The sequence below is a fragment of the Dicentrarchus labrax genome, unplaced genomic scaffold, assembly GCF_905237075.1.
Source record: "Dicentrarchus labrax unplaced genomic scaffold, dlabrax2021, whole genome shotgun sequence".
Lineage (NCBI taxonomy): Eukaryota > Metazoa > Chordata > Actinopteri > Moronidae > Dicentrarchus > Dicentrarchus labrax.
Window position 1 is genome coordinate 13,933,222 of NW_026136714.1, and position 19,069 is coordinate 13,952,290.

The 19,069-nt window shown below is 37.6% G+C and overlaps 2 protein-coding genes across 4 annotated transcripts in view; both read right to left on the reverse strand.

Moving 5' to 3' along the window:
• The window catches only part of commd10 (COMM domain containing 10), a 53,416-nt gene extending 48,983 nt beyond the window's left edge, over positions 1 to 4,433 (reverse strand). For both annotated transcript variants that reach the window (XM_051423053.1, XM_051423052.1), the window contains exons 1-4: positions 4,284 to 4,433; positions 3,178 to 3,268; positions 2,300 to 2,410; positions 1,044 to 1,199 (exon numbers count right to left, since the gene is read on the reverse strand). In XM_051423053.1, coding sequence (XP_051279013.1) covers positions 1,044 to 1,199; positions 2,300 to 2,410; positions 3,178 to 3,268; positions 4,284 to 4,312 — 387 coding nt within the window. In that variant the 5' untranslated portion in view covers positions 4,313 to 4,433. The remainder of the gene's footprint in view (positions 1 to 1,043; positions 1,200 to 2,299; positions 2,411 to 3,177; positions 3,269 to 4,283) is intronic.
• Positions 4,434 to 5,781: 1,348 nt separating this feature from the next.
• LOC127376297 (AP-3 complex subunit sigma-1) lies at positions 5,782 to 17,128 on the reverse strand. 2 transcript variants are annotated; one of them, XM_051423028.1, is made up of 7 exons: positions 16,825 to 17,128; positions 13,066 to 13,157; positions 12,119 to 12,230; positions 11,938 to 12,009; positions 10,870 to 10,977; positions 9,428 to 9,469; positions 6,508 to 6,633 (listed from the first exon to the last, which is right to left on the reverse strand). In XM_051423028.1, exons 1-6 carry the CDS (start codon positions 16,891 to 16,893, stop codon positions 9,434 to 9,436), a joined length of 489 nt encoding a protein of 162 aa, XP_051278988.1. In that variant the 5' UTR covers positions 16,894 to 17,128; the 3' UTR covers positions 6,508 to 6,633; positions 9,428 to 9,433. The 2 variants fall into 2 exon arrangements, with proteins under 2 accessions (XP_051278987.1, XP_051278988.1); XM_051423027.1 differs by lacking the exon at positions 9,428 to 9,469 and having other exon boundaries at positions 5,782 to 6,633; positions 16,825 to 17,124.
• Positions 17,129 to 19,069: the final 1,941 nt, after the last annotated feature.

The window sequence follows — 19,069 nt, forward strand, 5'->3', positions numbered from 1 at the left end:
TACCTTCAGTATATGCAAATTATTCAGTTTCATTTAAATTAATACGCATGCTGTATATTAATATCATGTAATACATAAATGACTAATAATATATACTTAAATTTCATAAAAACAGGTAGTACCTTATTGATGTATTTAATAATTTGTTTCTGTATTTCCTGCTCCATCGTACTGTTTGTCAATATGTTTTGGTAGGTGTTTAATTTGAAATTTGTAGCCATCCAAGAAGGAGTTCACTCATTTTAAAAGCAAAAGCAGTTAATTAAAGCAGTAATAACAGTAATAATCACTGTTCACTGCATACAAAGATACATATCTGTAAACAGCAACTGGGATGGCCAATCACACAACTACCAGTGACCAATATAAAGACTAACTTAAAACTCTACACACAAAAGTGACCTAAACAACACTTGATATTTGTTCAAGCTGGGTTGTATTTATTAATAAAATTGTTGTCAAAGCCTGCTTTATATTGAATAGAAAATATATATGTTAAAAAATAGTTATATAAAGTCTCTTGTGTGACATAAATATTGCCCAAAGTCAAAGAGGTGGCAGAGGTCGTCTCAAGGATCAATGGTTGCCACCACCTCCTGCTAGGAGCAACAAATTCATGGGGGAGACGAAGATTACTTCCGAGACCCCGACAGGTGAGATGTCTTAATGTATGACAGTAGCAACAACTCCAGCATAAGGTGACTGATGTGTACATGCTGCTTATTTATTCTGTGCTAGATCTTAATTCATTTGACTTTGAAAGGAACGCTGTTTGAAGTGTCACTGCTTAATAAGGTTAGAGAGAGGAACGAGTTTTAAAGTTAATGTGACAACTTATCAACAATCATCAAACATCTGGAATGAATAAAAGCAGATCAGTCTGGATACGGATCGTCCGATGTTTCTCAATTTAGTATCAAGTGATTACAATGTCTCACTAAACAGCGCTCAGCGCAAAACAGTGATGAAATAGTGTGAAAAGTGGGCTATAATTACTCTTAATGTGTGGGAGCTCATTAAGCTTAAATAAAAATAATACTTACCTTCTTTGGGGCAAAGACACTGTGCTTTAGTCTGTCCACCAGCTCAGGTCCAGCTGTGGCCCAGGTTTGAGAGAACATCTCAGCCTTGTCTGGGTCCAGACGAACCGCCTCCAGCTGTTGCTGCAGAGAGGCCGGCTTTACATTGTGATACACTGCCTAGAGAGAGAGGAGATACAAGGGAGAGTAGAAACTGTGTAATGATTGTTGCCATTAACGATGTTTTACAGGTGAAACGGCTCACTCTTACAGTCCTATTTAAATTTACTCAACTCAACATTGCTATAATACAACAATTAAATTCAATTCAATTTTATTTGTATAGCGGCAATTCATAACAGAAGTTATCTCAGGACACTTTTCAAATATAGCAGGTCTAGACTGAACTCCTTATCACATTATTTACATAGACCCAACAGTACCACCATGAGCAAGCACTTGGCGACAAGGGCAAGGAAAAACTGCCTGTTAAAAGGCAGAAACCTAGGACAGATCCTTCGGCTCTAGATGGGTGGTAGTCTGCCTTGACCAGCTGGGGTGAAAGAGAGAGAGAGAGAGAGAGAGAGAGAGAGAGAGAGAGAGAGAGAGAGAGAGACAGACAGACAGACAGACAGACAGACAGACAGGTGCACAGCAACAACAGTAGCAACAACTACACTAATAGTAATGACTGATGATGATGAACATGAACAACAATTCACTATACAACAGTGACCCCAGCTGGAGAAATGGGCTCATAATGTGATAGACAAAAAGGCACAAAAGCTACAGACAACATTACCATACAGACACAATTTCTTAATTCTTTCTTTAGAGTGAGGCTCTCTCATATTGAGTTATTAAAAATATGCACTTATGCAAAAGTATAAAACCAGAGATTTGTGAACTGTGTCATCAGAAGTTGTCTCTTACACAGCTACACAGTTACTGTAAATAATAATAGTCACTGTCGCTGTTGTTTCTGTATAATATAAACGACCACAAGAAGTTAAATATAAAATGTCTTCTTCTGCATTAAAAAATGTGGATTAGAGTCATTATATTTCTTCTTTTACAAATCCAAAGCAATTGTAATCTTCACACAGAGTCTTTTTCTCCCTTCTCCATCTAAAACCTAATGTTGACTGCTTAAAACATTGAATATGCTGACAGAACAAAAAACCCTCATACAAGAAACTCAGACTAATTAGCATTTCAGTCATGTTGCAAACAAAAATCATGTAAAACCCTTATAATAATGTCAAATCCCCACCCCTCACCTGCTCTAGTATAAAGGCAGCAGTTTCCAGGACTAGACTGAGAGCCTGTTTGTCCAATGAGAGAGCAGCTTGAAGTTTTTGCTCCTCTTCTTCACTGAATGTCCGCTCTCCCTAAAAAAATAAAAATAAAAAAATAATTTACTGTGTTGATGTGAAAAGATCCTCAAAATATCACTGTTTTCAAGACAAGAAAAAAAGCTACATTCTGATTGAGAATCAACATGTTTTGAAAATAAAAATATTAAAAAATAGAAATATATTGTCTCAGTTTATGAGGATGTCAAATATCAAACTAAAAGACATTAATACAATATATGTGATGCATTTTGGAGGAAGGCAGACACAAATTCATAATGAAATAACATAAAATACAATAAAGCAAAATCATTTATTATAAGATGTGAATTGACCTTTTTCACAGCAGAAATTGCGTCTCGTCAGAGCATCAAAAGCAAAGGTTAAACTAATGGCTCTATTCTAATTAAGTGTAACAAAAAGCCAGTGAGCAATCATGCAAAACAGTCATTATTAATGTTATTAGTTACACCCATGCTTTCATGATATGTCATGACATTTCCATTACATTATGTATTATCATTAACCAATATTAATTTATTTTAGCAAGTCAAAGTATAAAACTAAACGGACAAATTGTTCTTGGAATAAATGACTGACACCTTTTGACAGCCAGCTAATTCTTGTGAAATCACAGAATGATCAACAGGGCGAGGCATGAGTGTGCATTCATTAGAGCCAAGTCTGATTGATGCTCCAATAAGTCATTATGCATGCACTTCTCTCTGTGGCACGACAGCCTCGCTGAAAAAGCTTCAAAAGCCTCGTCTTTTGGCACGGACAGCAATGTGCAGCCTCTGTACCTTCAGATGAAGCTTTTGTATGATGCGGGAGATCAGCCTGGAGAACTTGTTCACATCAATCGCATTGATGAAAGTCACTGCTTCTTTTATGCTGTTTAGAAAGAAGAGTCATGAGCGTTGGAGACAGTGGCGTAGAGAGTAAGCAGATCCTTAAGTTAAGGAACAGTAAGAGTTTACTGATGTCATATATCAAATATATTTTACTCTAGCTGTCAGTGAATTTCAAAGGTAACTCTATAAATTGCCAACAAATGCACATAAACTATAAATATAGCAGCAGCAACATAAAGCATTAACAGAATGGCACAATGTTACAGATTGGACCTTTAAGTTACCAATTCTGAGGAATGGTGGCCCAGTTTGTGCATCTTACATAATAACTGGTCTTATAGTTGAGATGCGAGTATGTATGTGTGTACTGGTTTCTCCTTTTTTCTACAGCGATGTTGACTTTTAATCAGAAACATACTTCCTTATAATATTATTTCCAAAACTTAAAAAATGTGAGGCATTTTTTTCCCCCTCAAATGTGTACTACTACTGATATATTACAGGTGGTTTGGTTGTCCTATACTGATGCCTAATTTGAGCCAAAAACAATGCATCATAACTACAGTATTATGGGAATTAAAAGTATAAAACCTTTAACTGCAAAGTAGCTTGTGAAATGTAACCTGAAATCTTACACCATTTACATTTCCCTCTCAAATTGTTCTCGATGTAGTTAAGTATTGTGCCAAGTCTTACTGTAAGAAAATGCTCAAGTGGACTGCCAATACCTAGACCACGTACGGCGACTTTATCCACCACAAAACACATTTCATGTAACTTTTACAAGTGTATTAATTGAAAGAAGGCATCTTCCAACTTCTTGGAAAACAAATGTGCAAGAAAAACTGATGAAGACACAGTTTAATAATGACAGCAGTTACATAAGTCGTCCCCAAAGTAGTGTAACTTGTTTGCTAAAGTCCACCACTTATTCAATAAATCACAATATCGATAACCGAGGATGGATTCGGGTCTCGAGTTCAGGCTACAGGCAGCTTAGCGTTAGCTAGTGGATGAATTATTTATCGGAGAATTAAAAACAAAAAGCTTCTCACCTTTGTGTTTCTTTTATAATTGAAGTCATTGTTCTGTGTCTGTCTGTCAATTAAAAAATGTGTAAAGCATCAAAACAACCGCAGCAGCAGCATCCTCACTGTTGTCATTCCTCCTTCCTGTTGTCACGAGACCACTCACGTGACAGTCAAAGCTGCGCGAGAATGCGCAGTGACGTACAGGATGGAGAAAATTCAAAAGTTTGAATAAAAGAAAAGAAAACGTGTCAATAATGTACTGACACGTAACAGTGTGAACAATAATGTAGTCATTGATTTTACATTAACTCTGGCAGCACAATCATACGTCGGCGCGTAGTTTGCGTAAAAACTACGCACACGGAAAGTGTTTGTGTGTCAATGGTCACTACGGAATAAGCAAAGGACAAGCAGAGCCGGTAACAAATGTGCGACAGCAGAAGTATCATCACTGTTTTACAGCCATGATTTTAGAAAGTATTAAGGTACACCTTATAATTTGACTGGTATCCCTTATATAAGGCTTATAAGTTGTAACTGCTGCTTCTGTCATGGTTTATAAATGTATTAATGCCTCATATTAATCAAGACATTAATCAGAACAGATTATGGGTTACCAGGTTAATACCAAATCCCAATCCCTAAAAGAATCGACAGGTGTTCATTCTTTCTTTTTGGTAATAATGCTGTTATAAATGTTGGTAATCCAATAATAAATGCTCATTGGTTTTTCACTTTCTAATATGTGATCAATAATCTCTCTACAGTCATCAATAAAGGGTAGGTCAAGTCTGCAACTAAGTGTTTATAAGAATCAGAAATAGGTTTATTGCCATGTACATGTTCAAATAAGGAATTTGCCTTGGCATTTGATGCATAACGCTCAAGGTAAACATAGTGAAAGAAAAAAGAAAACTAATTTACAACAAAAAAATATTAATAAGAATATATTAAAAATATGTGAAATGTGTCTCTAGAGTGTTTAAAACGAAGAGGGTGGAATGTGCAAAATATTGACCAAAGAGTGTGCAAATGTTCACAGTACAGAAAATATGTGCAATGTGCAACCTAATTATCCAAAGCTTTGCATTAATGTAACTTTGATGTGTTAACAAGGTGTAAACAAAACTATCATCTGCAGCCCTTTGTCAGGAATAAGTGGTCAAAGGGTTGGACCAGGAAAGTTTTCACCACCCAAATGTTGGCCTTTTTAAGTGTATGTAACTGATCTATAAAGAAAATGATTTATTACACATTAATACAGACATCAGTTACATCTTATAAACTCTTAATAAAGAGGCACTTGAGAAAGTGGTACAATTTACTGTTTCACTACATGATCCTCAATGACCTGCCATATCTGCCACATGCAAGATCTTACACGTGGGACATCACCAGGGAAAATGTAATGACATGCTGCATCTAAGAACATTTTCATAGATATACTGTATCAAACACATACTGACAATATAAGATAACAGCAATGATGAAATAAGACAAACACAAAGACACAAACACAAGGTTGAGTTTCGACAGTTTATTATGTTGAAAAAGAAGAGAGAAAAAAGTCATGCACAGATTAAAATTAAGAGAAATATTTGATAAGACATGATAAATCATTTAAAAATATTTTGCATACAAATAAGAAAAGGAAAAAAAAAAAACATTTCAGCATATATATTCATATTTCTATCACACAGCGTATTTGCAATATAATAATATTCTTTACTTTTTGCACTGATTTTACAAACGAGCTGTAATGTATGACTTTCAATACTGTAGCAGACCTGTCCCAATTTGGTATTCGAAATGGTTTCATGCTCTTTCCACCATGGATTGATTCCTCTAGTCTGGAATAACCAAACATATGAGACTGTCCCAACACTTCACTACCCGCCACACTCAAGTAAACATTTGAGTCAGTGAAATTATTTCAGTTACAAACTGACACAGATCTGTACTGTAGCAGCTAAACGTCAAGGGCCAACCCCCATCGAGGCAGAAGGAATGTACCACTGATAAATAAATACTTCATTTTCCCTTCCAACAGAAAAAGAAACACGTAAAACACTCTTTTCTTTAACAGGAAAAACAAAGAGATAACACCAGACGAAAGGAGTGTCAAATCACACAGTACCTTCAAGATGTATAGTTTTGATAAAAGTTAGTAATTTGAGGTTTTGGTAAACAGATTGCATCACGGTAAACACTGGTTGACATCTGCAGGTTCAAGCTCTCGCTGCCACTATTTGAAGGAGGGTAAATTTGGCACTTTTATGCTGATGTCACCAATGTTGATGTTTCTGGGCATTTCCGGGAGGTTCATGTTCTTTACAGCTGATACGGCACGAGCAGGCGCTCCTGCAATACCGGCCTATACACACACACACACACACAAACACACACACAAAACACACACATGGAGGGTTGATAAGATACAAATCAGTAAATCAAAAAACGTGCTGTGCATGACAACACACTGAACAATGAACACTAGACACACACGCACAGTGCTAAACAGAGTACTAGACGAAAAACTGCTGACAAAATGCAAAAGCACTGACAGCTACTAGGACAGACAACATGTGCAAATGTACATTCAGATGCCTTCATAGCTTCATATGCACATGCATTATTTGGTTCTATAAATGATTTACACCACAACCAGAGCCAATTATGAATCAACTGTGAGGACATACTGTACTAGACCATTCACTAATTTTGATGTACTGAGCAGTACTGGACATTCATCAAATGGACAAAAGGCAGCATTGCTTGGAAAGTGAACCCACCGGACTCTTGAGGACCGATAAGGGTAAAAATGCAAGGAGAGAATTGGGTAAAGCAGAAAAAATGGATTTGGATATGAAGACGGAAATGATGTTTGGATAGATAGGTATGTATAGAATGTGTGCGTCAAATTTAAAGCAACGTGTCAACATAATATTACCCGTAGTAATACATGTACGTCTAGTGGGTTGAATTACTTCTGGAAACTCTACACATGACTGTAGCTTACATTTTTGTCTGGACACTTATTTGTGAATGCAAGAATATTGTGCCATTGACACGTATTATTATAGTGTTAACTACTGATGACATGAGGAGGTTATAAGTCTAGTAGTGCTAATCTACAATGGGAAATCTATTCTCAGAGACAGAGGAGGCACGTCACTCTAACACAATGAATCTCAATGTGAAACTGTATAGAAGGAATTTGGTGTTTTTTTAAAGGAAAGGCAGTTTAGCTTTTTGGAACAATAAAACACATCTGTAGAGAGGCAATGATTTGATGTTTTCGTCTCAAGTGTGAGCAGACATTTGAGAATCACTGCGGTTAGAGAGCCCCCCAACTGAATCTTTAGCAGAAAGACCCAAAAATGTCCCAAAAGGCTTAAAACACAGAAAACTGTGTGTTCATTATCTCCGTTAGGAATACAGTCAAATGAAAAGCCTTGTAAATCATTTAGTTATATGACACACATAAAGTATGTCTGGAATGTAGTTTCACAATGTTATTTCAATGGACCGTTTGTCCTATGGGCATTCCTTCCACTGCCAACAATCAAGGAGACTTGTGTTATAGAGGGATGACCATGGCGTTAACTGAGAGGAATGCTGATCCAGCACATGGGCTCAGTATTCAGGAGTCAGACTCGAGATATTTTTTGCCTCACAGTGGGTAGCTTGGAAAACCTACAGTCCAAATCCACAATAGTGGGTTTTTAATCAAACGCTGGGTGACTAATTTGTACAGAAATAGTAACACCAGCTGTGTAACTCACGACAATCGTTAGATTCTCTGGTCTATTTAAGTATGTCAGAGAGGCTTTTTAAAGGCTGGAGCAGTACCCCATCTCTTGTCTGTGAGGGATATCAGTGCAAAAGAAATACAGGATTAATATCTACAGTGGTTTTTCTTCTTACTGTTGTTGTTGACAAACTACATGTGGTTTAGTGGGTGAGACCTTAAAGGAATAGATCATCATTTTGGGAAATTCAATTATTGGCTTTTTTGGAGAAAGTTAGATGACAAACTTCATAGCACTCTCCTTTGTGCATGGTAAATATATAGCTTCAGCTAGCAGCAGCTCATCTCAGCTAAGCACAAAGACGAGAAACAGAGAGAAATCCACCTACCAGCACCTCTAAACCACACAAATGAACAGATTACATCTCTTTATTCAACCTGTACAAAGACTTTTACCAGGGGTTATGTGTCGAACTATTGTTTTGCCAGGACAAGTAATTTCCCATTCCACTGGTTGCCAGGCAACCAGTGGAATGGGAAGCCAAACAGTCCAGCGCATAACCCCCCCAGAAACAACAAGTTATACTTATAAAGATATAAACTATTAATAAGCCAGCTTTCCAGAGGTGCTGTTAGGCAGACTTTGTTACCTTTGGACAGAACCAGGCTAGCTCTTTCCTCCAGATTTAGTTTTGTATGCTAAGCTAAGATAACCAGCTGCTTGATCTGGCTACATATCTACGATTCAGATACTGGTATCAATCCTTGCATCTAATTTATTCTCAGGAAGAAAGCAAATGAGCGTATTTCCCAAAATGTCTTACTATACCTTTAACACTCCCTACTGTTGGGATTTCTCTGGCCTAAAATGGTGCAGTTATATGTGATTATCACACAAAGAGACAAATCTCATAAAATAATTAACATATTTGCTAAAAAAAGTGTTCATTTAAGCAATGGCCTTTCAAGATAGTATCAAGAGAGTTGTGTAGCCTCTCTAGCCTGTTAGATTCACATTTCTTTAAACTACAGTGGGTGGACAATAGGTACACCTGACAAAATGTATAATGTGCCACCACAAACTACAGCTTGTTGAACAACCACCTCTCTAACGGCTGTTCAACATTACAAGCTTTACAAAGATAGTGTTTATTTATCTATTGGAATAGACTGCATTATACTGTCAGCTGTTTCTATTATCTAGTCCACCTCCTGTACATTGACTAAAGTGACGTGAACTATTGTTTTATTGAGTTTTAGAGAGAGATGGAAACATTTTTGGGTCTGCCATGAAAGATTCCTACTGTATGTTAGTGACGTCAGCTTGCTATTACATGGAGGGCCGTATGGTGAGACTCGAGGGGGGGAAGTAGACTTCAGTTAAGGTTACAGTACTTGGTTGTAAATTTAGCAGTACCTGTGTCTACCTGTCCTGCCTGGTAGACTGAAAGATAAACGTCTGTAAAGAGAGAGAAGAATGGAAAGAACTAGACAGGGTCAGGAAAAAGAGGAATGAGGAATGTTAAAGCAGATTAAAGTAATTACAGTTTATCTCCACAGAAAAAAGTGATAGGACCTATCATAGACCACATCTTTAAAGCTAATGATCTTCTCCCAGAATTACTTTTGTAGCAAAAAATGAAGATAAAAATTGAGAAAGTTTGATGAAAAAACACTAATCTTAATCAACCAGTTTGGAAGGAGAACAGCTCAGTCCTTGTTCCCCAGGGGCTGCCCCATAAATGGACAATGTCATTTTGAATTAGCATCAGTGTGAAAAACACACACTGCGGTCTAGGGTAGGTCCAAGAGGAAAAGACAGAGCAGCTCTGATGATTGTAGAACAGTATAAGACTCTGCTTACAGAACAGCAATCGAAAAGAGAAGATTCCGTCTTGTTAAAAGCACAAAATTCAGCTCAGATCATGAGAAAAAAAGTGTACTTGGTTAACATTAAAACTTTTTAAATTCAAATGTTAGAGCACAACAATTGACGTCAGCCAGTTGAAAACCTGACAATGTGACCCTTCCCTTCATTGTGTAAGCAACAAAATTTGTGACTTTCTGTCAGAGTTTTTCAAAAGTAAAAAGGACTCTCCAAAAACATTGCCTCAATGTTTAAACATTATTGCAGCGCATTGTAAGTCAAAACAAAGCCAAATCATTAGTGCAGTTATGTTTTAGGACTATCAGAGGCTAAAATCCACATTATGCACAACAGAACTGATTTCATGAAATTGTCTCTGGCTGTCTGTCTGATTAAAACCTTCCAATAAGTAAATGAATGTTTATCTGCTAGCAGAAGCTGTATGGAAAGCAAAGCAATGTCCTTGCATAGAGCAAATATCTAAGCAAGGACACTGATTTATAAATGTTACAAAACACACTGGAAAAGCAATAACTCCAAAATGGAGGGCATATATAAATTCACATTCTCCTCTGGAATAATAAGAATGTAAAAACACAGCCTGCAACCAGCCTGTTTTCATGAATATAATGTCAAATCGAAGGTTGAATATAAGATGGTGATTGAGCGATTCAATGGTCAGAGATGCACTGGACAATGATACACTTTAGTCTCCATAATAATGACAACAGTGATGACTATGATACTGTATTTCATACTGAGGGATACAGGAGGGGATATGTTGAGAACCTGTGAGAGCAGTGCAGCAGCGAGAGGAGAGGCCGAAAAAGAGCACAAACACTCAAGAGTAGGTAGGGAGCATCCACAAGGTCACTGAGAGTAGCATGCAGGGTGCAGCATACACACATGCCTGCATACTGTACAAGATAGCTCAGAGAGTATGGAGGTAAAATCAAGTCATACATACAGTGGACAGGCACGGTCAGGCTTACCTCAGACTTCTCCATCTTGTTCTGGGCATCCACCTGTGTGATGATTTCATTCATGTTGGTCTCCAGGACCATCCCACCCATCACCATCTCTGCCAGAATGTTGTGGACCTGAGAAAAATACGATGTCTTAATATCAAAAGTTTATGTGACATTATAATTAAGTTATGCAGAAAGGAGCTATAAGGTCATTTTCCAAAGGACGGGGGGCTGGAAAAACACAAACAAACACAAATGCCCCTATGTAGAGCCGGTGTTTGGTTTGTCCTTTCTCGGCTACTGTAGAAACATGGCGGTTAAACATGGTGGACTCCATGGAAGGCAATACCCAGCGCCTGGAGACGGCTCATTCAAAGTTAAGAACAACGTAACGATTCTTATTATCAAGGGATTACACACTAATGAAAACATACCTATAAAAGAAATGTGTTCTATTTCTCACAATTGATCCTCCTAAATGTTACACACTGGATATTTCTGTGAATTTAGAATTTCTTAATTTGTCTGAGCAGCAGCCATATTCAGTTCACATGAGATAATTTAAGTCAAAGGAAAAGAAAAGAAAATCCTCACAGTTGAGAAGCTTTAGCTGATATTTGGCATTTTAGTATGAAAAAATACTAAATAAAAGGTCCAGTGAGTAACATTTAAGGGGATCTATTAGCAGAAATTAAATATAATATTCATTATTCGTATTTTCACCTGAAAATAAGAATTATTGTTTTCGGTTGGTTACAATCTGCAACTTCAGAGCAAGAAATCCTACACGCTGGTCCTTTAAGTTGTTAAGAAGTAACTTATAATGCTATAAATGTATAGTCATTTGACAAACCAATTATGACTGTGCAAACTGCTCAACTGCAAAATATGGGAAGTCACTGAAAATCTGTTATAGCACAAGACAGCTCATCAGATAAGTGTGACACTAATATGAGGCAATAATGGCTCAGGCAGAACATTACAACCGATTTCTGATTTCCTTAAAGGTTAAGGTAATTTTTAGGATCAAACTTTCAAGTGGTATTATAAATATGGAACATCACAAAGAGGTGATTCAAAAGCATTTCTTACCTTGTCTACATGGAAAATTAAGTCAAGCTCACAGACATTCTCAAAGCATTTGTCCAGCGTTTCCACAAATACCTGAAAATGGAGAGAATTTAAAGTAAAAAACAAACACAAATCAGGAGAGAAACTAAAAGTACACTGCTAAACATGGTAATAGATACACTATGGTGTTGCGGGCTTTTACCTGGATTAAGTCTAAAATTCCTAGTTCACTCTCTGAGGAGTCCACACAAAACACAAAGTACAGTGTGGCGTAGTGTCTGTAGATCAGCTTGTAGTCTGATCCTCCAATCAACCTGAAACATAGGGGACACGGAAACATCACACAAGCCCCAGTCCTGACTGAATACATGTTTTAGAAAATAGACAACAATTAAAGGCTAAATTTGGATGTTGCCCTCTACCCTGAGCATGACCTGATGTTACTAGAATGTCATAAACATGTTATGACAAAGACAAGAAACACAAAAACATCAGGAGAGAAACAGACTGTTTCCAGGCATGAGTCAACGTATGTAAAGATAGCACACATGATATACTACCATGAGAAGATATGAAAGGTGGTGCTTATCCAGTCTGTTACTGGGTTTGATAAGACCTCAGTGACAGTGGTAACACAACAAAATGGCTTCAAACACAGGAAATGTTGTAACCCCCCCCCCCCCAAATCTTGTGTAATCACTCAAACATAACTGTAAATTAAAGTGATTTGCGAAATAGTAAAAAAAATTTGGTTGAAGTGATACTTTGTCAGCAGTTGTCATGCTTTATGAAACAATCATTTTATAACTGTGGGGCTTTGGTGTCACACAATTTAAGGTGGCAGAGACTGTTGCGAAGGGAAAAGAGCGAGAGCAAGTACAGTAAACCGACACCTAGTTTGCTCCTCATTCATGAATGATAAATGAACTTTAAACAAACACTGCTACTATTGATTGCCATTCATAAAGCCCTCTAAGATTTTCCTTTAATGTGCAAGATGAATTCCCATGATGCGGCATCAGAGTAAATAATGTACTTTAGTGTTTTACTTCCACTGACTTAGGAGTCTCTGCTTGCCTCTTTAGCATTCAGACACACTTGCTTATGCACTCACAGGCCAAGCTGATGCACTCAGACGTCAGAACTTACATGCCACCTTCTAGGAAATTACAGACGTTCTCATCTCTTTTTGAGACCAAGTGGAAGGTTTCCCTGATGATCTGTTGCTCTGTGTCTTCATTCTGCAGGGTGAAAGGAGGAAAAAGAGATTGTTAGACAAAGAGAAGATGGTAAATAATGTGTTGTTTGTGCACTTAATTCCTTCCAGTTGGGCATTTCATTACCTCTAGCCAACAGACTGGGTTGGCAGCTAAATTAACGGTTCCCCTCATCTCTTTTTTCTCAAATACATGTATTTGTTCTGGGTGAAAAAACAGGATTTATTCTCTTTGTCATATTCAAACATACACCCGTGCCTGCAGGCTACAAAGGCAATCAGTACATTGTACAAGCTGAATCAAGGCAGGCTTATCTTATTGTTTGCTAATGGTTCTCAGTCGTGTTTGCATGCATTCACTGCTGTAAAAGGCTTAAATGTGAGCTCACACTTGAACATTTCCTGAACTAATAGAGGGTCATAGTCCTGTGGCACAAAAACCAGATTCAAGCTACATTCAATGCATAAATAGCAGACTCTTGCATTAGGTTGGCAAACATATTTTAGCTGATAAAAATGAAAATTCCCAGGGCCAAGAAGATATGGTCTGAGGTTTTTAACCTCCAAATCCACAATCAAAAGACAACTGTAATTAAGATCTTGTTGCGTGCAGCTCTAACACTGAGTCAGCCTCACAAAAGGGTGCTAATGTCGTCTCGGGGGTGCACAACAGGTCAGTGAGCGCAAGGAGAGAAGAGGCTGTCCACTATACAGTTGGCTGGAGGCCTAAATAGGTCATGTGACTTGTAGCATGCGACCGGCAGGGTTTCTCACAGTTTAATGATACAGTCGTGAATAAGCACAGCAGCAAGACTTTGAAAAATTGCAGCTTCTTTTAAAAGTTCTTGTCAAGATGTTTTTGATGTTTTAATGAACTCTGGTTCACATCTCCTCCTCTGGACCAAATTTGATGTTCTGAACCTACAGCTTTTCTCTGAATCCTGGCATGGTAGTAGAGTCATTGTGGGAGATATTATATATGAAATTTAAGGGCCACCTGTATGCCTAATGTTTGGGACTCACACTATACAACAGCAACATGTCTCTATGTGTCATGTCTGTATCTTCACTTGAACTGTCCAATTGAAACTAATCTTATAAATGGTTTATAATACACTATAATGTAGTTGTGCAGATATAGAGAAAGCTTTCCTTAATGTACTGTATTTGTCACTTATAACATCTCCCATTGAGACATATTTTATATTATAACATATGTGTTTTATTACATTGTCATTCATTATCTTACCATACACCAGCCTCCACTTGTGGGTGACCACAGGAGGAGTTATTGTCACATCTGCTTACAACTACATTATTGAGCATTATAAGCCATTCCCTCAATGTTTATAGACTTGCTTATGAGTACTAAACACAGCGGTTAGTGTCACCAGAAATCTAAAGCTGTTTACATAGAGCAGCTGTCACTTATACAATGAACCACTATAGCCTGCAAACTATCAATACATATGTCCAGTATGTGTGAAAGCGACTTTTGTTAAAGCCATAGAACCAGAATCTCAAGACTGCTACACATAAAAATGTAGGCCTTGTTGTTTTTCTATGGCGTGAATACCCAGTTTCCCTTCTTGTCAATGATGTTGGCAGAATGCCCATTGATGGTAAGTGAATTTATGTGGTGTGAATTTATGTGTGTGTGTGAGTGTGTGTGTGTGTGTGTTTGTGCATATTTCACTCTCCTCCCACCCCCCAACATGTCACCCTCAGATCAGACGGCTGCTTTGACTTTATGTCTGAGCGAGCAGACCAGCTCAAACAAGACGACTTTTCAGCTCTGCCACTCTCCCTCTAAACACACACACACACACACACACAAACACACACGCACACGCACACGCACACACACTCGCACACACACGCACACACACATCATGGTTCACTATCTTCTACTGCCTGCACAGCCTCTAACACATTGCCTTCAAATAAAGGCCCAGTTTTATCAGTAAACTAACTTAAATAAACTGAATGCTTCACAGCTAGCAGTGTGTGTGTGCGTGTGTGTGTGTGTGAAATACTATATCCCACCAGCCGGTAAGCCGATACCTTAGCTTTTAATATACCAGATGGTCTCTACATAGGCTAATCCAATCAATTTCAATTCCTCCTCCTGAAATACAAATGCATCTAAGTTCATCTCAATACTGAAACATTTAAAAAGAGAGAGTAGGCCTGCAACTAAATATTATTTTCAATACTGATTAATCTCTAAAATGTAAAAACACTGTAAATACCTATCACTGTAAAGGTGACATCTTTAAAAGGTCTTGTTTTACCCGATCTACTGCCCAAATTCTAGATCTGAAACAATTTGGTCAATAATCGATTAATTGTTTAAGTTATTTATCAATGCAAAATGTTTCCTGGCTCCATCTCCTGCTCTCAAATGTGAAGGTTTTCTTTGTCTTATAATGACAAACATTAATATTATATATATATATATATATATATATATATATATATATACACATTTTGTAGTGATTGTTGGATAAGACAGATGAAGATGTCAATGACATCTTACAGACCAACTGATGAATCCATTAATTCAGAAAATAATCAGAAGATTAATCAGTAATGAAAAAAACTGCTTTTTACAAGATAATCCTCACATTTGATTATTTTATTGAAATCCCCTCATGTGACACTGTAACACATTGACATATTAAAAAACCTTTCCCTAAGAGGTTCCAAAGTCAAAACACATTGTTTCCACCTGAAACCCCTGTAAAGTGATCATGTCCAATTTGATGTTTTGTTGCTGTGAAGTTTCAAGTTGTATAATATAATAGTTGCCAATTCATTTCCTGTCACTTCTTTTTTAAATCAGTTTGAGCTTGGCAGAGGATTCTTACAGTTTCCTGGTCAGGGCACCTTCCTATTGTTGCACCAATATTAAAGAAAGGGGGGGGGGCAGGCAGCCAACCTTGAGATATAAATCCAATTATGAGAACAAGCCAACACAGCTTGTACAGCAAAGAATATTACGCAAGCTATCACTGACTGCCTGCGTGGAGCTCATTCGTTGTGTTTTCTTCCTGACAGGAGCAGGAAAGTTAATGACAATAAAGGATCATTGAAGCCGCAGTCGTGAGAGGGCTTCTTTTTTTATTTTGGAGGAGCGAGCACGAGTCACTCACAAGGGCGTTATTAAAGTCATGTGACACAAACAGAGTGAACTCACTTCAACGGGCTCATCAGCAGCACAGCTGGAATTTAGCATGAATAAAAAAAAAAAAACTGGGCACAAATCCTGCTCATACGGGCTCTGCGGGGGGGGGAAACACGATAGCCTCGGTCGGCTTCCACACGTTTAATTATTCATATCTTAAAAGAGGACGTTGTGGATTGAGGCTGACATCTTATACAGCGGGTCTGAAACAACAGCTCATCACTGGGCGGGTTGTAAAGTACACACACACACACACACACACACACACACACACACACACACACACACTTTCCCATTCAAAGTGTTTGCAACAATACTGCACGCAGTGTGGAGGTGATGGAGAACTTGGCTACACCTGCCTTGGTTGCAGAAGAAAACATGAAACTAAGTATCTTAACAGACCTTCAGATTTGTAATTATTTTTTTCCTCTCTTGGCCCATCCATCACACAAACAACAACCCTTCAGGAAGAATAAAATGTGTAAACAACAGTCATGTTACTCACATAGTGCTCGTAGAATTTAGAAAGCCTCGGTTTCCCATGGTTGTTGAATATTAAAATGGCTTTTATCATGGTTGTAGCTGAACGGAGGGAGGCGGGGGAACAGAAAGGGAGCAGTCTGTGAAAGACTGTTGTCAGTCAGCTCCCGTGAACCCAGATCTGACCGGGATTCAGGGCTAAATCCCGTCTCGGTGTAAGGTTAATACGGGATAGCTTCGAGCTACACGCTGCTACTCCTCCATCGTCTCTTTACGGAAATATTCCACGTCAAAGGACCAGTCATGCTCTCCTCCTCCTCCCACTACGGCAACCGCGATGGGACAAACTTCCGCGGTCTGTCGCCGGAAACCACACAGGAAGAAAAGTGATTTTTTTTTCTTCCTTCCCCTTAATTCCAGCTTCCTCCGAGTGATACTCGGATCATCTATGCAGTGAAGCAAGATCCACTATGTTGCTCAAGGACTTTAATGGATGTTACCCCACATGTAGCCCTATATCTATTTATATATTTATCTTGCACATTAGTTGCTCCTTTTTATTGTCTCTATTTTTACGTTTTTATCTTTATTTATATTTTTCTACGCTTGATTGTGATTCTCATGCAGCAATGTACAAAGGCAAATGATAAATAATATAAAAACTTACTTGCCAATAAACCTGATTCTGATTCTGTTTATCAATATATATCAACTTCTTGTGTTTTTACCAAGATTTTGTGTTTTTATTTATGTTTATGTTTTTTTATTTTCCTTCTTTCTGTTTTGTTAATCGGCGTTTACGAATATGGTTTATGCAACATCATTAATTTTGATTATTTGTCAAATGTTAAGTGGAAACTTGTTTTATCGACCTTTTTGACATCTGCAGTCACATATTAGATTTATGATCCTGGTCCCATTCTGTGGTGTTTATTATACCCGGAGTGGTTTTCAGAGAAAATCCAGAAATTCTAATGTTTTTTTATGCAGTTTGATGTATAAATCTATTCATACCCTATATGACACTATACTACTAATAATAATAAACAAGCTTTGAACAGGGGAATAATTAGATAAAAGTCTGCAAACACACAGTGGCTCTAGATATGTACTTAATAATACATTTAAATTAATAATAGTAAATCAAATTATTAAATACAATTAAGAAAACATTAAATGTTCTTCTTCTATGTCTGCCAGTAGAGTGGAAGTTTTTTTTTTTTTTTTTGTTTAGTTTTGTTACTGAGGTAGTTTAGAGACGCATACATAAATTAAGAAAAAAATCAATTTGGGAACACTTGTTGTTCTTGAATATTACCCTAAAAGACAGTCAATAGGGTTTTGTTGTTTTGTATGATGAGCAGATAAAAACAAATCTATATATTGAGAAAAAGGAACTAGTTTGATAAAAATTAACAACAGACCCAGCAGTTAAGACACAAGTGTAATATTGATTTTTATACACACATTTTAGATTTAAGGAGACATGGGGATTCCTGGATCTTGCAGAGATGAACTGTGATGCTGAGACTAATGATTAATTCATTCAGAAAATACAAAAGAAAATCTATCAGTACTTGAACATTGCTCGTGTTCCAGCCACACACGTCAACAAACTCGTTCAAATGTAATTTTCTATTAAGCCAGTTTATATCAATAACTGTGCCATAAGAGCATCAGGTTAATCATATCATTGTCCAGTGTATGTTTGAGCCACAAGGTGGAGCAAAAGTACATCTGGTATTGATGATGTGGCATCTCAGAGGAAAACTTGCCACCTCTGATGCAAAGAACATTCTCTACTTTTTAGGCTGCCAGTAAACACGAAAGCCTGACCTTCTCCTCAGCCAGAGAGGATTTTCCTTTGACATACTGACACATGTTGTAAGACTGAAAACAAATGCATGAGTTTTTCTGCTGGAATATCCCAGCACAGCTGTGGTTTGGAGCCTAACCCGTGACAACCAGTAGGCCTACAATTCAGACAGTTTTACCTCATCCATGTCTGGAAAATGTGAAGTGTCCTATTTCTACTCAAGCGGTGTTTTTTTGATTATTCCAATATTCCTGGCAAAGTGACCTTGATCAAGGCACTGCCCTCAGAGTTGCAAGTGAGGCATCTGCTGTGGTACTTGATGTGTTGTATTTCTGAGCCACCACTGGTCACACACATTGTACATTTTATCTGCACCTTATCTGACCCACAACAACCTGCACTACTGTATGTGCTTTCACTGACATGTTGTTTTTCTTCATAGTGAGTCTTCTTC

Coding starts and splice junctions, on each gene's coding strand:
- LOC127376297 (XM_051423027.1), bottom strand. CDS start 16,893: ATGATAAAAGCCATTTTAATATTCAACAACCATGGGAAACCGAGGCTT. Junction 13,158..16,824: donor CTAAATTCTACGAGCACTAT/GTGAGTAACATG, acceptor TTCACCCTGCAG/AATGAAGACACAGAGCAACA. Junction 6,634..10,869: donor ACAAGATGGAGAAGTCTGAG/GTAAGCCTGACC, acceptor GTGTGTGTATAG/GCCGGTATTGCAGGAGCGCC.